General features: G+C 38.7%; 1 protein-coding gene across 1 annotated transcript in view; it reads left to right on the top strand.

Annotated features, from left to right (window-relative positions):
- The window catches only part of LAMA2 (laminin subunit alpha 2), a 711,163-nt gene that overhangs the window by 175,498 nt on the left and 515,129 nt on the right, over positions 1-20,536 (top strand). Inside the window, exon 3 of the mRNA XM_060190486.1 lies at positions 4,602-4,714. Within this exon, the coding sequence (XP_060046469.1) occupies positions 4,602-4,714 (113 nt within the window). The remainder of the gene's footprint in view (positions 1-4,601; positions 4,715-20,536) is intronic.

Genomic DNA, 20,536 nt, shown 5'->3' with positions numbered 1-20,536 from the left:
TTGTGCACCAGAATGTTTTGTGTCTGTTCCATGTCACTGATTCTGGTGGACATTTTTTTTTCTTGCTTGTTTTCACTATCAGAGAAAGAGATAAAGGGAGGTCGAGAGAAAGAGAGGGAGAGAGAGACAGAGAGACATAGAGACATAGAGACACACACACACACACACAGAGAGACACTCCACAGTACTACTTCAATTCTTCTGAAGCTTCGCCTGTGGATGCTGGTTTCATATAGTGCAAGAGGGTTTGAAGAAGGGTTCTTGTGCAGGGTAAAATGTAAACTCTACAGAATGAACTATCTCCTAGTCCCTCATTATGTTTTGAATAATGGTTAAACTTTGTCAAGTAGGGTGGTAGTAGAGAGCATAATGGTGATGCAAAGAGACTCTCATGCCTGAGGCTCGGGAAGTCCCAGGTTCAATCCCTCACACTGCCATGTGCCAGAGCTGAGCAGTGGTCTAGCAAAAAAAAAAAAAAAAAAAAGACAAACTTATGTGATGAATTTGAAAGATTTTTACATTAAAAGCAGATTGGATTGTCCGTATCTTGGTAATAATGAATGTGTCAGAAGTGTTAATCAGACTAGAGCTGCTGCAAGCTGTACTTTGAATGACTGGCACCAATTCATTTTCAGTTTCATTTCTCTATATTTAACTTTTTAAATTTTTTTGTTATCTTTATTGGACAGAGATAGCCAGAAATTGAAAGTATAAAGGGAGGTAGGGTGCCGCGGACCACCACAGTGGATGAGCAGCAGGAGGGTCAGGGGTCTTGAAGGCAACCTCCCCGGTGGGTCAGGAGTTGGTGCGAGGGAGAACAGATAGACACCACACTCTATTGGAGGGTGAATCTGGACTCATTTTAATAGTGAAACTGCATTAGCTTTTATACTTTTTTTCAGGTTACATTCAGGTTGCCTAAACAACTAGCTAAGTCTTGTGGCTTTGGCAGACTACATGTTACTCCCCTATAACTGTAAAGAATGGTACAATGGTAATTTATGATTTTAGAATTCATAAGACTCCCTGGGAACTCTGGTTTCTGTTCTTAAATCCCAAAGCCATGTCCTCTTGGGAGTTCGAAAGACCAGGGAATGGGAGGTAGAGAATTGCCAAGTTCCTGAAATAACCATGGCCAGAATTACTTCCAGAGTAATGAGTACCACCTAACTGGCAAAACCAGAATCCAAACCTAACTTTCTAATTTCAGAACTCATAATATTCCCTCCACCCTATCTTGGCTGTGCACTAGTGTGCCTTCATCTGTCTGTCCATCAGTCTATTCATCCAGCACTTATTCACTTCTTGCTCCCATGTGTCCCCCCAGCATATGTGGAAATCATCTTGGTCTAGCATAGAGATGTTCAGTAAATAATTGTTGACTGGAAACAAGGAAATAAAGGTGCCCTAGCACAAAACAGCAGCCCCCAAAGAAGGAGATATGGAACAGTACGTGCACTTTCATTGGAAGAAGGGATGAGACATGAAGGAGAGTGAGTAGGTTAGGTCAAGAGCACAGCAGATCGCTGCCTCCACCCTACTGTGCAGTGAGTATTAATGGGGAGAAAGGGGAAGTCCTGCCTGGAAGGTAGAGTGCTTCTGAGAGGCAGGTGGGAGATTCCAAGGCATGCTTGCTGGGTAGGAGCACAAACCCGGACATCCTGCCATCTGACTTCCAAATCTACATTTTGAGTGTCTTACTCAAATTGCTAAAGCTCGTTGGGCCTCTGTTTTCTCATCTAAAAGAAAGGAGCAAAGCACTTAACTTTGGATCTTGGGGCTAGACAGTAGTGTACCTAATAGAGTATATATGTTACAGTGCACAAGGACCCAGATTTTTTTTTTTTTGCCTCTAGGGTTATTGCTGGGGTTCAGTGCCTGCACCATGAACCCACTGCTCCTGGAAGCCATTTTTCCCCCTTTTGTTGCCCTTGTTGTTGTAGCCTTGTGGTTATTATTCTTATAGTTGATGTCGTTCATTTTTGGATAGGACAGAGAGAAATGGAGAGAGGAGGGGCGAGACAGAGAGGAGACAGAGAGGGCGAGAGAAAGATAGACACCTGCAGACCTGCCTCACCACCTGTGAAGTGACTCCCCTGCAGGTGGGGAGCCGCCGGCTTCAACCGGGATCCTTCTGCCTGTCCTTGTGCTTTGTCACGTGCGCTTAACCTGCTGCGCTATCATCCGACCCCCCCAAGGATCCAGATTTAAGACGCATCTGCAGGGGGAAGCTTCACAAGCAGTGAAGCAGTGTAGCAGATAAAATAAATGTGGAACCCATACTTCCTTGGGTCCGGAGCATGGTGCGCCCTCTGCTGGTTGACCTGTTCAATGACTTCATCTGCCCCATGAGCAAACTTGGAGAACCTGGAACAACACAATGGACCTTCTTGTGGGCCTCTACAAGACCTTGACCTCAATGTGGAACAACACTGACAGCAGTTTGCAGATGCTACCATAATGCCAACCTGACTTCCCTGGATGAATGACCTCACCAATGTGTCCTGCAACCCCACTAGGGTTCCAGTGCCCTGCCCCACTAGGGAAAGACAGAAACAGGCTGGTTGCCAGTGGGCCATGCCCAGCAAGAACTGACAAATGCTGTGCCGCGAGGAGTAACAGGGTCACAGCCACAAAGCCTGCTGTGTGATTTCTCCTTGAGCGCAGCCTCCTTCTCAGCCCCTGATTGGTGAAGAGACCTCCTTATTTATGGGCAATTATTCTGTGTAGACAAGATACCATATGAAGCCCATTTGGCAGCTGCTGGTGGAAACTCTGACTGTGTCTTCATTGTCATATCAGTGAGCACGTGGTGGGAGACGAGGAACAGACTGAGGGCGATAGTGTTATCCCACACACAGTCATCGGGACCAGCTAATTGGATTTTCCAGGTGCTTGGATACCGTGGGACTGCAGATTACGTAAATACATAGATTAATAGCTCCAGCCACGAGGACCAAAAAACTGTTGGCTGAAGACTGCAAAGGGGGCCTTCAGTTCTCTTGCTCATATATTCTCTCTCTTAGGAAACACAATAAAACTGATTGCAATAAAAAAAAAAAAAGAATGGTACAATACTTAGTATCGCCCTGTTCTCAGGGGAGGGCATACCCAGAATTGTTCTTGACTTTTGTTGAGGGCTATTTCTATCATTAATCTTCTATGGGGGGCATACAGATCTTTGCCTAGTCGTGGACCACTGCTCATCTAGGTCTGGTACAGTTTAACTATTAATCTTTCTTTGTTTCAATATGTCAACTTGTACCAGGGAGGCCTCAATCTCTGTATTCTTTCTTTGAGGGGCAGGTAATAACATGACTTCTTTTGTCCATCTATGTTGACCCACCTTCCCCACTTTCATAATGTAGCATTCAAATATGCCCCTGTGTAAGGGAGAGGAGGTGCTTCTGACTCTCCATTCCCACCAGGCACTGCCAAAGCACTATTAATCAATTGTGACAGTATAATTATTTGTAGCAATAACGGGGGGAGAATGTGTTGACCCATTCTCGTCCTCCTGCCCAGCTTCCTTGAAGTCTGAATGCAGGTCCAGAGGAGATGACCCTGTCAGGCTCCCTGGCGTCCATGACGGGGCGGCGCAGTAGGGAAAGAGAAAGTGAGACACCTGCAGAACTGCTTCACCAATTGCAAAGCTTTCCCTCTGCAGGTGGGAACCAGAGTCTTGAACCTGGGTCCTTGCCCAATGTAACATGTGCACTCAACCAGGTGTGCCACCACCTGGCCCCTATATTTAACTTCTCTAGTTACCTTTAAAGTTAACCATTCTAGTTACTAACCTGGGTAACAAGGTGCTTCTTTTCTTGTGGTCCAAGAATTTGACCATTTCACAATATAAAGGGGAGTGCTACAAAAATATTGGCATTGGGAGTCAGGGCGGTAGTGCAGCGAGTTAAGCGCAGTGGTGAGAAGTACAAGGACTGGCATGAGGATCCCGGTTTGAGCCCCGACTCTCCATCTGCAAGGGCGTCATTTTACAAGCAGTGAAGCAGGTCTGTAGGTGTCTATCTTTCTCTCCTCCTTCTCTGTCTTCCCCTCCTCTCTCCATTTCTCTCTGTCCTATCCAACAATGATGACATCAATAACAACAACAATAAAACAAGGGCAACAAAAGCGAATAAATAAATAAATATTTTTAAAATGTTGGCATTAAGTAAATTATGTTAAATTTATGCATTATTTAAGACTAGAGACTCTGGATGAGAGGGAGTTGCAGAAGTGCATCAGATATTCAGCACATGAGGACTTGGTAGTAGTAGTGTGCAGACACTATCATGGGAAGAGACTGCACCAGTGTGTCAACAGCTATGATGTAAATCACTCTTTTCTCAATTAAGTGATTTTAAAAAACTTGCTTTCAGGAAAGTTGAAAAACTATTGTTTTTAATAGTCCAGATGCATTTAAAAGCCTTTCAAAACTATGCATTTAAAAGCCTTTCAAAAATATATTGTTTTTATGTCAAAATTTCATATTCATATGACTGCATTAGCTTAATTTTTACTATTTTTCTTTAACAAAACAGATGTAGATGCATTCTTTGATCTTTTTATCCTTCTCTTCTATGCCACTACTGATTCAACAGAGAGACACCCGATTACAAATGCTATCGATGGGAAGAATACTTGGTGGCAGAGTCCCAGTATTAAGAATGGGATTGAATACCATTATGTGACAATTACACTGGATTTACAGCAGGTACAGTGCTTCTTTTATTTTATTGTTTTTCTACCTTTGATTTTGTATCCTGGATTTGCCGTTCATTTAGTTAGAAGCGTATGTTTGAATGAATCAGGAGACGGCTCATCTGCCAGAGCATAGCTTTATGAATGGCTGTGGATTGGGGCTTGAACCTCTATGTGGGAACACCTTACAAAGGCAAAGCTTCCTCCATTACTTTTCTGCTTCTTTCTGGGGAGAAAAAAAGTCTACTGGGCGTTATAGAAGCATGAAGGCATAAAGCACAAGTGTACTTTCCTTTTACTCTTTGCTAACTTTTGCATACAACAGACAAGGCACCTAATCGTTTATTATATCTTCAACTTAAAATATTTGGCATTTATTTCTAAAGTAATTTAAATCAACCCACATTAAGGGTTTGTAACTAAAGTAGGAGCTAGCCATGTTTTGACTAATTTGATATTAATTATTTATTTTTAATTTTTAATATTTATTTATTTATTTTCTCTTTTTGTTGCCCTTGTTTTTTTATTGTTGTAGTTATTGATGTTGTCATTATTAGACAGGACTTAGATAGGACAGAGAGAAATGGAGAGAGGAGGAGAAGACAGAGAAGGGGGAGAGAAAGATACCTGCAGACCTGCTTCACCGCTTGTGAAGCGACTCCCCTGCAGGTGGGGAGCCTGGGGCTGGAACTGGGATCCTTAACACTGGTCCTTGTGCTTCGTGCCACGTGCGTTTAACCCGCTGTGCTGCCTCCGGACTCCCTAATTTGATTTTTTTAAATTATTTATTTTATTTATTCCCTTTTGTTGCCCTTGTTGTTTTATTGTTGTAGTTATTATTGTTGTTGTCGTTGTTGGATAGGACAGAGAGAAATGGAGAGAGGAGGGGAAGACAGAGAGGAGGAGAGAAAGATAGACACCTGCAGACCTGCTTCACCGCCTGTGAAGCGACTCCCCTGCAGGTGGGGAGCCGGGGTTCGAACCGGGATCCTTATGCCGGTCCTTGTGCTTTGCGCTACCTGCACTTAACCCACTTAACCCGCTGTGCTACAGCCCGACTCCCCCTAATTTGATATTTTAAAAGAAAGTATTTATTTTTGTGAGCGAGACACAATTGAGAGTGATGAAAGCATGATTTTTTTTTTTTCTGACTTATAATGGTGCTGAAGACTGACTAGGAACTCTGGAGTTTCAGGCATGAAAATCTCACACTATAACGTGTTGAATTATCTACTCACTCCCTCATTAGAATAATCAAAGATGAAAAGATAAATACCATTATATATAAAATGAAAATAACAGTGCCATGTTTGACTTTTACAAGAATATAGTGTCCCGATTCTGCTGTGTGTATCCAGAGCGGTTTTTTGGATAACAGGTTTCTTGAGTAAATTTCTTTTCATTACTGAGAGCTGAATAAGCTGTGGCAGTTGATTCTGAAATTAAATTTGAGTCACTAAATGAATTAACAAGACATATACTTGTATGAAATTGATGTTGGATGCTATTCATTTATATGTAATAGACCTGGGCACCTTCTACTTGTAATTTCCTCTGTTCATAGTATGCAGGAAAGGCTGATATTATGCATCGAGAGTCACCATCCCTCCAAATTGTTTAACCCTGAAGATAGGATGGTATCTTGAGGGATAACAGTTCCTGTATTTTTTCTATTGTCTCAAACATATAACTTTTAAAATTCGCTGAACATTGAGACCTCTTTAGCTTAGCTTTCTTTTCTTTTCCTTTCTAGAATCAGAGTGAAAAAGAAAAAGAAAGAAAGAAATCCCCTAGACACTTGCTTTTTGCCTAGTGCATACAAAACAGCAAAAGTAAATGACATTCAGGGGTAGTGCATAAGATAGTTTATAGATACTATGCACTATAGTATAATATTATTATATTATAATTTGTATAAGTCTGTCTGCAGGTGGATATAGTGAAGGGTAAAGGTGGTCAATGGCTCTGAGGGATATGAGGCCTGGAACCTCAGTTAGCTGGGAATGTTTGAATCTATGCTCATTTGATTTTCTTTTTGTTGTTTATTTCCCCAATAAGTGGGAAAGAGCTTAAAGGTAGCACTAGGGAAGTAGTGGGAAGAGTTTTTAAGAACACAAGGGGACTCACTTTACACTTTAGAAAAGTAACCACACATGAAAGACAGAAGCCCAATAACAAATACAGATAATCTCTGAGGACCAATAGGAAATTTGGTCCCACTGAGACTAAAACTGGGAATTTAAAAAAGGAGAGAGCACATGGGAAGGCCATTTCTCTTCATAGCCCTCATGTATCTGCCACATGAGCTATCATTGCACCTTAAGTCTTATACCTCACTTCTTTGAAACAAAAGTTTGCACTTTGAACATCTAAAAAAATATGAAATGAATTATCATTGCTATTGAACTCATTTAAATTCAGCTTGTGATTTGATTTGTAAAATTAAGTTTTATAGTCAAATTTCATGATGGAGTTTTTCAGACAGTGTGGAACTTAGCCCTCTGCTTAAGAGTAACAACTTGAAGAAAATGTTAATAGAACATAAAGGGGAAAATTGCAGGTAATACACACAAAATTGGATATCCTTATTTCTTTTAACTGCTAGAATAAAATTTTAAGCAACATAGTATTATAACCACTAACTAACATGTAAAATATACTTAGACATATAAAAGTTAAATGACTAAACTTTATTTACAAAGCTTAGAATGTTCAGGTTTGAGATTTTTTTTTTAAATTTTTTATTTAAGAAAGGGTTAATGAACAAAACCATAAGGTAGGAGGGGTACAACTCCACACAATTCCCACCACCCAATCTCCATAACCCACCCCCTCCCCTGATAGCTTTCCCATTCTCTAGCCCTCTGGGAGCATGGACCCAGGGTCATTGAGGGTTGCAGAAGGTAGAAGGTCTGGCTTCTGTAATTGCTTCCCCGCTGAACATGGGCATTGACTGGTCAGTCCATACTCCCAGTCTGCCTCTCTCTTTCCCTAGTAAGGTGTGTCTCTGGGGAAGCTGAGCTCCAGGACACATTGGTGGGGTCTTCAATCCAGGGAAGCCTGGCCAGCATCCTGATGGCATCTGGAACCTGGTGATTGAAAAGAGAGTTAACATACGAAGCCAAACAAATTGTTGAGCAATCATGGATCCCAAGCTTGGAATAGTGGAGAGGAAGTGTTAGGGAGGTACTCACTGCAAACTCTAGTATACTTCTGCTTTCAGGTATATATTTTGCAGTAGTTTATGGATACGTGTGAACATAAGCTCTCTCTCACAGAAACTGGTGTATATCTAGGTTATGGGACTTTGTTAGAAAGTGAACCACCTGAGATGAAATTAGAGTGTACTATAAAAGGAAAGGTCTCACCCGAGTAATGAAGCTGAAGGGTTGTCATTCCACACGTGAAGTCTCTGGACACAGTGTGAGGTGAAGCATGCTGAGGTGGCAATCATTGCATTGCAGGTTTAAGATTTTAGCCTGAGCTATCTGAATCCATAGATTGAATGATACCAGCAGTTTCTAAAGTGGATCTGAGACCCAGCGCAGGGAAGTAATGAGATAAACTTTTGGCATATGATTTCAGGAAGTCCATATTATTTTTTGTTCAAATATCCTGACCTCTGTAGGAGAATATTACCAAGATTTGATTTATCATAAAACAAAGGACTAAATATCTCATTTCCTAGCACATTTTAGTATACCTTTAAAGGGTATAACTTCTCTCATTTTGACCTACATCAAAACGTTTATTCAGCACTGATATGAGCTATCATTCAACTGGGAATCAAGAGTGGCAATGATATAATGAATAGGTAAATACCACTTAATGTTAGTTTGTTATTTGTTCAGCAAGAGGTTTGATCATTTATTACTACTCCTTTTAACTTTGATATTTACTAATTCCAAATAATTGCCTTTTTTTAGTATGTACTTGACTCCTCTATGAGCAACCATTAATAAACTATACTGTGTTAAATATAAATCGTCCCCATTGGGTTTGTTTGATTATGGACTACTTATGGAAATATCTTTTGCATCTTTACAGTCAAAATAAGCAGTAAAAGATACAAACAATTTCTTTATAAGGAAGTAGCTAAGTCATTTAAAATAGATTAATTTTGGATTTTTATTAGTAAGGGATTATTACATATTCCCAGTTCTGATATTTACTCATAACACATATTGAGTAAATGACTTAATCATGCTGTGCCCCAAGTTCCAGATTAGAAAAATAAATATTGTAATAAAGAAATCCAAAATAATGATGATTTCATTATAGCATCTAAATTTCATCTGGCATTTATGGCTATAATAAGGTCCTATTATTAGTGTAAATTCAAAGATCAGCTTAGCTGTTCCAGTGATGTGTGTGCAAGACCTTGTATTGCAACAAAGAAAAAATATATAACAATTTAAAATCTGAAAGAGTCTTGAGGGGTTAATATGTTGTTAATATTCATTTTTAGTCTCTTTCTGACCAGATTTTCACCACAATATATGTTCTGATATCTGATATCTTTTTGTAACTTTTCAATCTATTTTCTCAAGTCTGCTCTTTAATTTTTTTAGGAAAACATTATTAGTTAGTTGGGTAAAATACAGAAGGATATATATGTAGTCTTTAATATTGAGGTTACAGTCATACCTGGATTATTCAGTTTTATCATGGAATAAATTATGCTTATTTCTTGGTATCTCTCTCCTTCTGACAGATCTCTTAAAACTGAAAATGTATTAATCAAATTCAGTTTTTTCTTGGTTTTATTTATTCACTTATACCTATGTGTTGATATAATGAGATCGTTTCATAATTTTAAATGAGAATTTAAAATTCTCACATATATATTCTCTCTATATGATATGTTTTGGAAAGAGAATAATTTAGAATTTCTATGAAGATAATAACTTCTAGAATAACACAGAAAATATTTTTCCTAAAGCTTTGAACCATTGATGTAGTGAGCACCCTTCACAATAATGAAGCATGATATATATTGAAGTATTTAATAATTATTTTTAAAAATATAAATATAATAAAGGTGATTAATATTTCAATATTGAGAGACTTGTTATTTTATATTATATTCTTTTATCATAGCCTGTTCTTACTCTTCCTGTTAACATTTTTTTTCTGTGACTTAGAAAACATTATTAGTAGGTTTGGACTGTGGCTCATCCAACTGACTGCACATATTACAGTGTGCAAGGATCTAGGTTCAAATGCCCTGCTGGAGGAAAGTTTTCTGAGTGGTGAAGCAGTGCATACAGTTCAACAGGCAAAAAGGAGTATTAATGATGCTATTAGATCTAATCTCTCACTACCTTGTAAAGAAGACATAGACTTACATTAAAATGATATGAGTTAAATATTCCAAGTTGAATATGACTATTTTATTTTTCATATTATTTTATTAATGATTTAATATTAATTTACAAAATTATGAGATAATAACAGGGGCATAATTCTACACTGTCCCACCACCAGAATTCTGTATCCCTATTCTGTCCACTGGAAACTGCAGTAGTTCTCCTAAAGACACAGATATGGCTTGATTATTACTTCTATAACTATCTCTGTGTACATATATTTGCCTATTTGTTCTATAGTGCTTCCTTCTCTTCCTTTCTAAGTCACACCTCTACTTATTGCTACTTCGGAACAGTTTTCCTCTTTTTCTCTTCTCTCTTTGGGTCTTGATAGAATTGGAGTTCAGAGCCTTTTGGTCATCTTCCCCTAACCATCACCCCTCTAAGAGTATGGAGCAAGATTCTTTTTGGAATGCAGAAGGTGGACATCGGCAATGGCAGATCTATCCATACCTCCAGACTGTTTCTATCTTTCTCTAGTAGGGTAGGGCTCTGGAGATATGAGGTTCGAGGACACATAAGTGAGGTTGTCCACCCAGGGAAGTCAGGATAGAATCATAGTAGCTTCTGCAACGTAGTGGTAGAAAGGCAGTTAACATATAAAGTTAAGTTAAACATATAAAGTTAAACATATAAAGTTAACATATAAAGTTAAGTTAACATATAAAGGCAGTTAACATATAAAGAAAGGCAGTTAACATATAAAGCAGCACAAAATGATTAGCAAACAGGAACCAAAAGGTAGGAATAGAACAGATGAGAATAGGGATCTTAGGGTGGAAAGAAGTGAGGAAGTCTATTTTAGGTATGTTCTTAGGGGGTCTATCACTTTAGAAATTTTTTGTTTGAGCTTGATAGCAAACATGGAGGTAGACTAAAAATAGCATCTGGGAAGATGGTACCAGAGTTGAGAATAGGGCTAGAAAGCTGGACTAGGGCAGAGAATAGCACCTAAACTTGAAGAATATATACAAATACAGTTAACTGTTTACCCCATTGATCTGACTTTGGGCTCATATTTATTCATATTTAGCCCAGAAGCCTGTGCAGTCTCTGAGTACCTGTCAGTCTGAGTTCACAGTCCATGGTCACCTCTGGGAACATTCTAGGCTGCACTCATTTCAGGACCAGTCTTTCTCAGGTGACAGAGTAGGATGACCCAGCCTCCCTTTAGAGAGCCAGGTAGTCCTTGTCATTGCTGCTTTATATTATGACTGAGTCCTGTAGAGGCCCACAGGAGGCTTATAATGAAGTTCCTGCTGGAAATGACCAGTGAAGATGGAGAGAGGGATCTAGTAGAGGTCTAGGCTAATCATATCTATGTGAAATCCAACAATTCCCTGACTAGAACTCCAGAAGATGAGGTGACCTGGTATGACCAAAAAAGGCCACCATTAAGTAAGCCAATCTTTTGCCTATATCCAGCCTTTGTAGTCCTTTCTTTATCTTATGGGCTTACACATTCTCACCATTGTTAAAAACAGTTGAGTGTCATTTGTTGTATCCAAAATTGGTGTTAGGTTAATGGGGTCTGGCTTCAAGATAGGGAGAAAATACACAGGATTTTAGTAGAGTCTAAGTTAACTTTAAATATTACTGCATTTACTTGTTTGATGATTCTAAAAAAAGGCTTTCCTAGAGATAATAATTGTCCTTTAGTTAATAGATATTATTTACCAATAAATCCTTGGCCAGCTGTATACAGTGTTTCTTCTGAAGATGAGTTTTCAACACAATCTGTATGATGTAAAGTTTTGCTTCTATCATCTCTACAAAGTTATCAACTGATGATTTGATGTTGCTTTCTCTGTAGCCTATTAGATTTTTACTTCACAAATGTAGACATTTCTGACTATTTCTATGTGTCCTGGTGTTCAGTATTAACAGGAATATAGCATATATTTGTTGAAAAGATGATCGTTGGATGTTTTTTAATTACTCGACTTTTCTTTGATTGTATATGGGTAACTACTAATATGGTGAATATGAAACTGATCATAGAAGAGATTATAATCTAGATGTATAAAACTTCCTACATTAATACGTTTTTGTTTTGCATAGCAGGATATAATTAAAATCCTAGTTTGTTACTTACTTTAGTTTTTTAAAGATCATTGATTCAGTGTCATGAGTAGGTTCTGCAGTTAATTAGAAAATGTTTCTTCCCTTAAATGAATTTGTGTTCATCTTTAGTGAATAACAAAGGCAACAGCCAGTTTCTGTATTTATTTTGCATAGCATACTATTTTAAATTGTTTCTACTTCAGTCTCCTTTCAACACAGCAGTACTGTTAATGAAAAAAATCAATATTTTATTATAATTCTCTAGCATCATTCCATTGCACTCAGTGAGAAAACACAATGATCTACAGGATTTACCTCACCCTCTTTCAACTGGCATTATCTTTACTCTTCAGTTGCCCCAGTGTTGTCTCACTGGGTCTTGATGACCCTGGCAGATTTCTGTTTCTTGGTCTTTACACTTGCTGTTCCTTTTCTGGAATCATTTTCTTTGTAGGCTATTTCCTCACCATGTTTGGATTTTCACTCAGACATATTTTCTACAAGGACATCTCTGACAAACCTGTTTAATATTGCAGCTCTTTCTTCCCGTCTTACTTTCTTGCTTTATTTTTCTTCATAAACAAATCACTACCTAACTTACTTTGTGTATCTTACTATATATGTTATATAATGAGATAAACATTGCATTTCTAGATAAATATATTTTTTAAAAAAAATTTTAAATTTATTTTATTTTTGAGAGAGATTAAGAGAGAGAGAAACACACACACACACACACAGAGAAACAGCAGAGCACTGCTCAGCTCTGGCTTATGGTGGTGTGGGGGATTGAACCTGGGAGTTGGGAGCCTCAGGCATGAGAGTCTGTTTGCATAACCATTATGCTGTCTCTCCTGCCCTAGATAAATATTTTATGAGTAAACTTTTTTTAAAAAATCTGTCTTTATATATCTGTTACAATTTAAGGACTCAGTATAACAACTATAATGGTAAAATATGAGACAATAAATACTTACTAAAGATTAATGAAATTTATAGGCTTGAGAACCTGGAGGCCCCAAGTTCAGTCTCTGGCACCATCATGAACCAGAACTATACATTTACTCCATTTCTTCCCTCCCCTCCCCCTGACCCCTCCCCTCACCTCACTTCTCCTCTCCCCTCCCCTCTCTTTCCTTCCCTCTTCTTTTCCTTTCTGTCTCTATCCTTCTCCTGTTTCCCCTCTCCCTTCTCAGATCCTCTTCCCCTGACTTACCCTCTCATATAATTAAATAAGCATTTTTGTTGTTCTTATGATAAATCTCTAGGAGAGAATTGTTAGGCCATAGGGTAGGTCCATTGCTAATGTTCTGAGGAATCTTTAGTCTCCACAGGGGCTAAACCAATCTGAATTCCAACCAATCCTGTAGAATGATTCCCTTGCCCCACCCCCACACATCCTTGCCAGCGTTTATTAACACCTTCATAGGTATGAAGTGGTATATCATGGTCTTGATTTGCATTTCTCAGATAATAAGTGTCTTTGAACATTTATTCCCATGTCCATTGGCCATCTGGATAGAACTGGTAAAGATACTGGCATGTCCACTCCACATTTTAATGAGGTTATTTTTGTTTTTTAATTATTCTTTCTGAGTTTTGTGAACTCTTTAAATATGTTGATTATTCTCATTTTTTTTAAATTTTTTATTTAAGAAAGGGTTAATGAACAAAACCATAAGGTAGGAGGGGTACAACTCCACACAATTCCCAACACCCAATCTCCATAACCCACCCCCTCCCCTGATAGCTTTCCCATTCTCTAGCCCTCTGGGAGCATGGACCCAGGGTCCTTGAGGGTTGCAGAAGGTAGAAGGTCTGGCTTCTGTAATTGCTTCCCCGCTGAACATGGACGTTGACTGGTCGGTCCATACTCCCAGTCTGCCTCTCTCTTTCCCTAGTAGGGTGTGTCTCTGGGGAAGCTGAGCTCCAGGACACATTGGTGGGGTCTTCAATCCAGGGAAGCCTGGCCAGCATCCTGATGGCATCTGGAACCTGGTGATTGAAAAGAGAGTTAACATACGAAGCCAAACAAATTGTTGAGCAATCATGGATCCCAAGCTTGGAATAGTGGAGAGGAAGTGTTAGGGAGGTACTCACTGCAAACTCTAGTTTACTTCTGCTTTCAGGTATATATTTTGCAGTAGTTATGGATACGTGTGAACATAAGCTCTCTCTCACAGAAACTGGTGTATATCTAGGTTATGGGACTTTGTTAGAAAGTGAACCACCTGAGATGAAATTAGAGTGTACTATAAAAGGAAAGGTCTCACCCGAGTAATGAAGCTGAAGGGTTGTCATTCCACACGTGAAGTCTCTAGATGCAGTCTAAGGTGAAGCATGTTGAGGTGGCAATCGTTGCATTGGTTAGGTTGTGATCGGTGGATGCAATATTATTTGGTATGGATTGGGAGAGGCATATGGGAAAGTGGGCCCTATCCAAGGGTTCCAGGACTGGGGGAAATAGGGGCTTTATAGTGGAGATGTGAGGTTCCTGCTGTCTTAGGGTTCAAAAAGACAATCGATAGTTAATGTTATCATCACATTATTTGGTAATTGGGTTAACTTTGAAAAGTCCTTTTGTTAGAGTTTGCTGTACAGTATCCAGTATCTTGTATATAGCTGTGCTATTGGATGCTTCTAATCTACTTGGTCTAGGCTTTTGAGAGAGTCCGCATATCAAATAAACAGCCTATATATTAAAAAGATTCAGTTTGTGTTTTGAGAAACTTTGAGACATACAACTGATTTTCCCCCTCTCATATTAATTAACTATTGATTTATATGTCTACATTTTGCTAGGAGTGTACATAAGCACCATTCCCACCACCAAAAGACTATGACACATCCCTCCCACTCACTCCCACACCCCACTGGCCCAGGAAGCTGCATGTCTACCCCTCACCACAGGGTTTTTACTTTGGTGCCCTACTTACAATTTGATCAGGTCCTGCTTTTAGTTTCCCTTTCAGATCTTCTTACTCAACTTCTGTTGATGAGTGGGATCATCCCATACTCATCTTTTTCTTTCTGACTTAGTTCACTTAACATAATTCCTTCTAGCTCTGTCCAAGATGGGTCAGAGAAGGTGGGTTCATTGTTCTTGATAGCTGCATAGTATTCCATTGTGTATATATACCACAGCTTTCTCAGCCACTCATCTGTTGTTGGGCACCTGGGTTGCTTCCAGGTTTTAGCTATTATGAATTGTGCTGCCATGAACATAGGAGTACACACCTCTTTTTGGTTGGGTGTTATGGAGTCCTTGGGGTATAACCCCAGGAGAGGAATTACTGGATCATATGGAAGTCCATGTCTAGCCTTCTGAGAGTTTTCCAGACTGCTCTCCACAGAGGCTGTACCAATTTACATTCCCACCAGCAATGTAAAAGGGTTCCTCTGTCCCCACATCCTCTCCAGCATTTGTTGCTGCTGTCCTTTTTGATGTATGCCATTCTTACAGGAGTGAGGTGGTATCTTAGTGTTGTCTTAATTTGCATTTATCTGGCAATCAGTGACCTACGGCAGTTATTCATATGTTTGTTCGCCTTTTGGATCTCCTCTGTAGTGAATGTTTTGTTCATATCCTCTGCCCATTTTTGGTGGGGTCATTTGCTTTTTTGGTGCTAAGTTTGCTGAGCTCTTTATATATTTTGGTGATTAATTTCTTGTCTGATGTAAGGCATGTGAAGATCTTCTCCCATTCTGTGAGGGGTCTCTCTGTTTGTTTAATAGTTTCTTTGGATGTGCAGAAGATTTTCAATTTTATGTAGTCCCGTTGATTTGTTTTTGCTTTAGTCTTCCTTGCAATTGGGTTTGATTCATCAAAGATGTCCTTGAGGTGTATGTGGGAAAGTGTTTTACCAATGTTTTCCTCTAAGTATTTGATTGTTTCTGGTCTGACATCTAGGTCTTTGATCCATTTGGAGTTGATTTTTGTTTCTGGTGAGATAAAGTGGTTCAATTTCATTCTTCTGCATGCGACAACCCAGTTTTCCCAGCACCATTTATTGAAGAGAGCCTCCTTTTTCCATTTAATTCTTTGGGCCCCCTTATCAAAGATTAGATGTCCCTAGGTGTGGGGATTTATTTCTGGGCTTTCAATTCTGTTCCACTGGTCTGTGTGCCTATTTTTGTTCCAGTACCATGCTGTTTTGATTATGATGGCTTTATAATATAGTTTAAGGTCTGGGAGTGTGATGCCTCTATTTCTGTTTCTTTTCCACAAGATGGTTTTGGCAATTCTAGGTGTTTTCAGGTTCCAGATAAATGATTTTAGTGTTTGTTCTATTCTCTTAAAGATGCTTGGTGGAACTTTGATGGGTATTGCATTAAATTTGTATATGGCTCTGGGGAGAATATTCATTTTGATGATATTTAGTCTTCCAATCCATGAGCATGGGATATCTTTCCATTTCTTGTTATCAGTTTCTATTTCCTTGAGTAGCTACTCATAGATTTCAGCATACAAGTCTTTCAGTTCTTTGGTCAACTTTATTCCTAGGTATTTGATTGATTTTGCTGAAACAGTAAATGGGAGTGATTTCTGGATGTCTTCTTCTTCAGATTTAGTGTTTGCATAAAGAAATGCCACTGATTTTTGTACACTGATTTTGTAGCCTGATACCTTGCTATATTGCCTAATAACCAGTAATTTTCTGCTGGATTCTTTAGGTCTTATTATGTATACTATCATATGATCTGCAAATAGTGAGAGCTTGACTTCTTCCCTACAAAGCTGTATTCCTTTGATTTCTTTCTCTTGCCTGATTGCTATTGCAAGAACTTCCAATACTATGTTGAAGAGTAACGGTGACAATGGAGAGCCCTGTCTAGTCCCTGATCTGAGGGGGAATGCTTTCAGCTTCCGTCCATTGAGTATGATGTTGGCTGTAGGTTTGCTATATATAGACTCCACTATCTTGAGGAATTTCCCATCTATTCCCATTTTTTGTAGAGTTTTGAGCATGAACTGGTGTTGAATTTTGTCAAAGGCTTTCTCTGCATCTATTGAGATAATCATGTGATTTTTGGCTTTGCTTTTATTGATGTGGTGAATGACATTGATTGCCTTACGGATGTTGAGCCAGCCTTGCATTCCTGGGATGAATCCCACTTGGTTGTGATGAACAATCTTTTTGATATGTTGCTGTATCTGGTTGGCCAAGATCTTGTTTAATATTTTGGAATCTATGTTCATCAGAGATATTGGTCTGTAGCTTTACTTTTTTGTTCTGTCCCTATCAGCTTTTGGTATCAGGGTGATGTTGGCTTCATAGAAGGTGGAAGGGAGTATTCCTGTTTCTTCAATCTTATGGAATAGCTTAAGAAGTATGGGTATTAACTGTTTCCTGAAAGTTTTGTAGAATTTGTTTGTGAAGCCATCTGGTACAGGACTTTTGTTGTTGGGGAGATTCTTAATAACGGTTTCAATTTCTTTGTCTGTGATTGGTGCATTTAGATTTTGTAGTTCTTCTTTTGGTTCAGTTTTGGAAGGGCGTAGGTTTCTAGGAATTGTTCCAGTTCTTCCAGATTCTCTAGCTTGGTGGCATATAGTTCTTTATAGAAGTTTCGCAGGATTCTCTGGATTTCTGTGGTGTCAGTTGTGATATCTCCTCCATCGTTTACAATTCTATTAATTTGAGTCTTCTCTCTTTTTTGTCTGGTGAGTCTGGCTAGGGGTTTGTCAATTTTGTTTAAACTTTCAAAGAACCAACATTTGACTTCATTGATCTTTTGTATGGTTCTTTTATTTTCGATGTTGTTTCTTTCTGCTCTAACTTTAGTGATTTCTGTCCTTCTGGTTGCTTTAGGGTTCCTTTGTTCCTCTTCCTCTAAGTCCTTGAGGTGTGCAGTAAGGTCGTTCATTTGAGCTTCTTCTTGATGTTTAATATGTGATTGTATGGCTGTAAGTTTCCCTCTCAGTACTGCTTTAGCTGTGTCCCAAATATTTTGATAGGTTGTGTCTTCATTTTCATTAGTTTCCAGGAACATTTGAATTTCTTGCTTGAGTGAGTCTCTGACCCAGTGATTCTTAAGGAGTATGTTGTTTAGTTTCCAAATTCTGTGTATTTTACTAATTTTCTGTTTGTTGTCAAATGTTAGTTTTACTCTACTGTAGTCTGAAAAGATACTTGGGATGATTTCAATGCTCTTGAATTTATTGATGCTGTCTTTGTGGCCTAACATGTGGTCTATCCTTGAGTATGTGTTAGTATGTGTTATGTGGATTTGAAAAGAAGGTGTATTCCAGTTTTTTGGGCTGGAGGAGTCTGAAAATGTCCAAGAGGTCTAGTCTGTCGATCTCTTCATTTAATTCTCTTGTATCTTTTTTGGTTCTCTTCTTTGTTGATCTGTCTAAGTGTGAGAGTGGGGTATTGAAGTCTCCCACTATTATTGTATTACTATTGATGTATTTTTGAAATTCTTTCAGTAGATGCTTAATGTATTTAGATGGTCCCTCGTTGGGTGCATAGATGTTAATAATTGTTAAGTCTTCTTGGCTGATTGATCCTCTAATCATTATGTAATGTCCTTGCCTATCTTTTATTACTTTATTTAATTTAAAATCTATCGTGTCTGAGATGAGAATGGCTGTTCCTGCCCTTTTTTGTGGTCCATTAGCCTGGATGATAGTTTTCCATCCTTTCACTTTAAGTCTGTGTTTATCTTGTTGTGACAGATGGGATTCTTGCAACCAGCATATGGTTGGATTATGTTTTCTGATCCATCCCCCCACTTTGTGCCTTTTGATGGGTGAGTTTAAGCCATTGACATTTATTGATATTATGGATTTAATGTATTGTAGTGCCATTGTTCAAAAAAAATTTTGTTTGCTCTGATATTGCAAGTATTATAGTGATGTTCTTGTTTATAAGAGGTCTTTTAGAACCTCTTTCAGGGCCGGTTTGGTGATGGTTGCCTCCTTTAACTGTTGTTTGTCTAAGAAGGTTTTGATCCCTCCATCTAGTTTGAATGAAAGTCTAGCAGGATATATTATCCTTGGTTGTAACCCTTTTTCATTCAGGGCTCAATAGATATCTTGCCACTCCCTTCTGGCTTTTAGAGTTTGAGTGGAGAAGTCTGCAGATAATCTTATGGGTTTTCCCTTGTATGTGACTTTTTGTTTCTCTCTTGCAGCCTTTAGGATCCTTTCTTTATCCTTACTTCTTCTCATTGTGACTATGATGTGTCTTGGTGTCTTCAGGTCTGGGTTGATTCTGTTTGGTACTCTCTGGGCCTCTTGAATCTTGATGTCCTTTCTGTTATTCAGGTCTGAGAAGTTTTCTTCTATTATTTCCTCTAGAATGTTTGCTTTCCCTTCCTCTCTTTCTTCCTCTGGCTGGCCGGTTATATGAATGTTACTTCTTTTGAGATCATCCCATATATCTCTGTTCTTGTTTTCAGTGTCTCTCAATCTCTTTTTAAGCTCTTTCACCTCTTTCTTAGTTTTCTCTAACTCATCCTCTGTCTGACTAATTCTGTTTTCTGCTGCTGTTAGTCTGCTTTCCCTTGCCTCAGCTTCTTTCTTCTTTATAGCTATTTCAGCTTTCAGTTCTCTAATTGCCTCAAGATATTCAGTATTTTCCTTGGGGGTCTCAACTGTTGTTTCCCTAATACTGCCATTCCTTTCCTCCAATGTTGTTTTCATTTCTGTGATTAATAAGTTTATTATTGCTTGTATACTTTTCTTATTTATGGTTACTTCTGGCTGATTTGTAGTTTCTTCTGGGCTCTTGTCTTCATTCATTGGGGTAGCAGTTTTATTTGTTTTTGATCTACCCATTTTTTTAATTTATGTGTTTCTTTTTTTTTATGCTCTGTTCTTCCTCAGTTTTTGTGTCTTGAGTACAAGTAACACTGTACTAAATACCTTTATGACAATTGCACTCACCAACCTCCGGAATTACAGTAGCAACTGAAATAAGTATTGAAGTAGTTTAATCGTTACCAGTTAGCCAAACAATTTCTCCAGTCCGTGAAAAAAATAGTAACCAAATCCTAGTGAAGAAAGAGAAAAGAAAGAAAGCATAGCAAGAATAGACAGTTATGCAAATCTACTATCCACTGTATATTCTAGGGGTAACAAGAGGCGAAAGGGATCTAGAGCAGAGATACACACATAGAGAGTCCACTCTTAGTCAGATTTCTTCCCCAAAATAATTCAAAAATTCAGAAAGGCAAAGAAGAAGAAGTGTATGACAAGATTAAAAAAAAGAGAGAGAGAGAGAGACAAGAGAGAGAAAAGGGAGAAGATAAGAAAAAGACCTGTAATTAAAGAGCAGTGAAAGGAAATTACCAAATGTGTAACAGTGAATTCAAAAAAGCACCCTGTTTGGTGGTGTGGGGGATCCTGCTAGGAGCTGGTCCCCAGGGACTGCTTATGGGCGGGGGCGGGAAGG

Source organism: Erinaceus europaeus, chromosome 4 (genome assembly GCF_950295315.1).
Source record: "Erinaceus europaeus chromosome 4, mEriEur2.1, whole genome shotgun sequence".
Taxonomy (NCBI): Eukaryota; Metazoa; Chordata; class Mammalia; order Eulipotyphla; family Erinaceidae; genus Erinaceus; species Erinaceus europaeus.
This window is presented reverse-complemented; position numbering and strand designations above follow the sequence as displayed.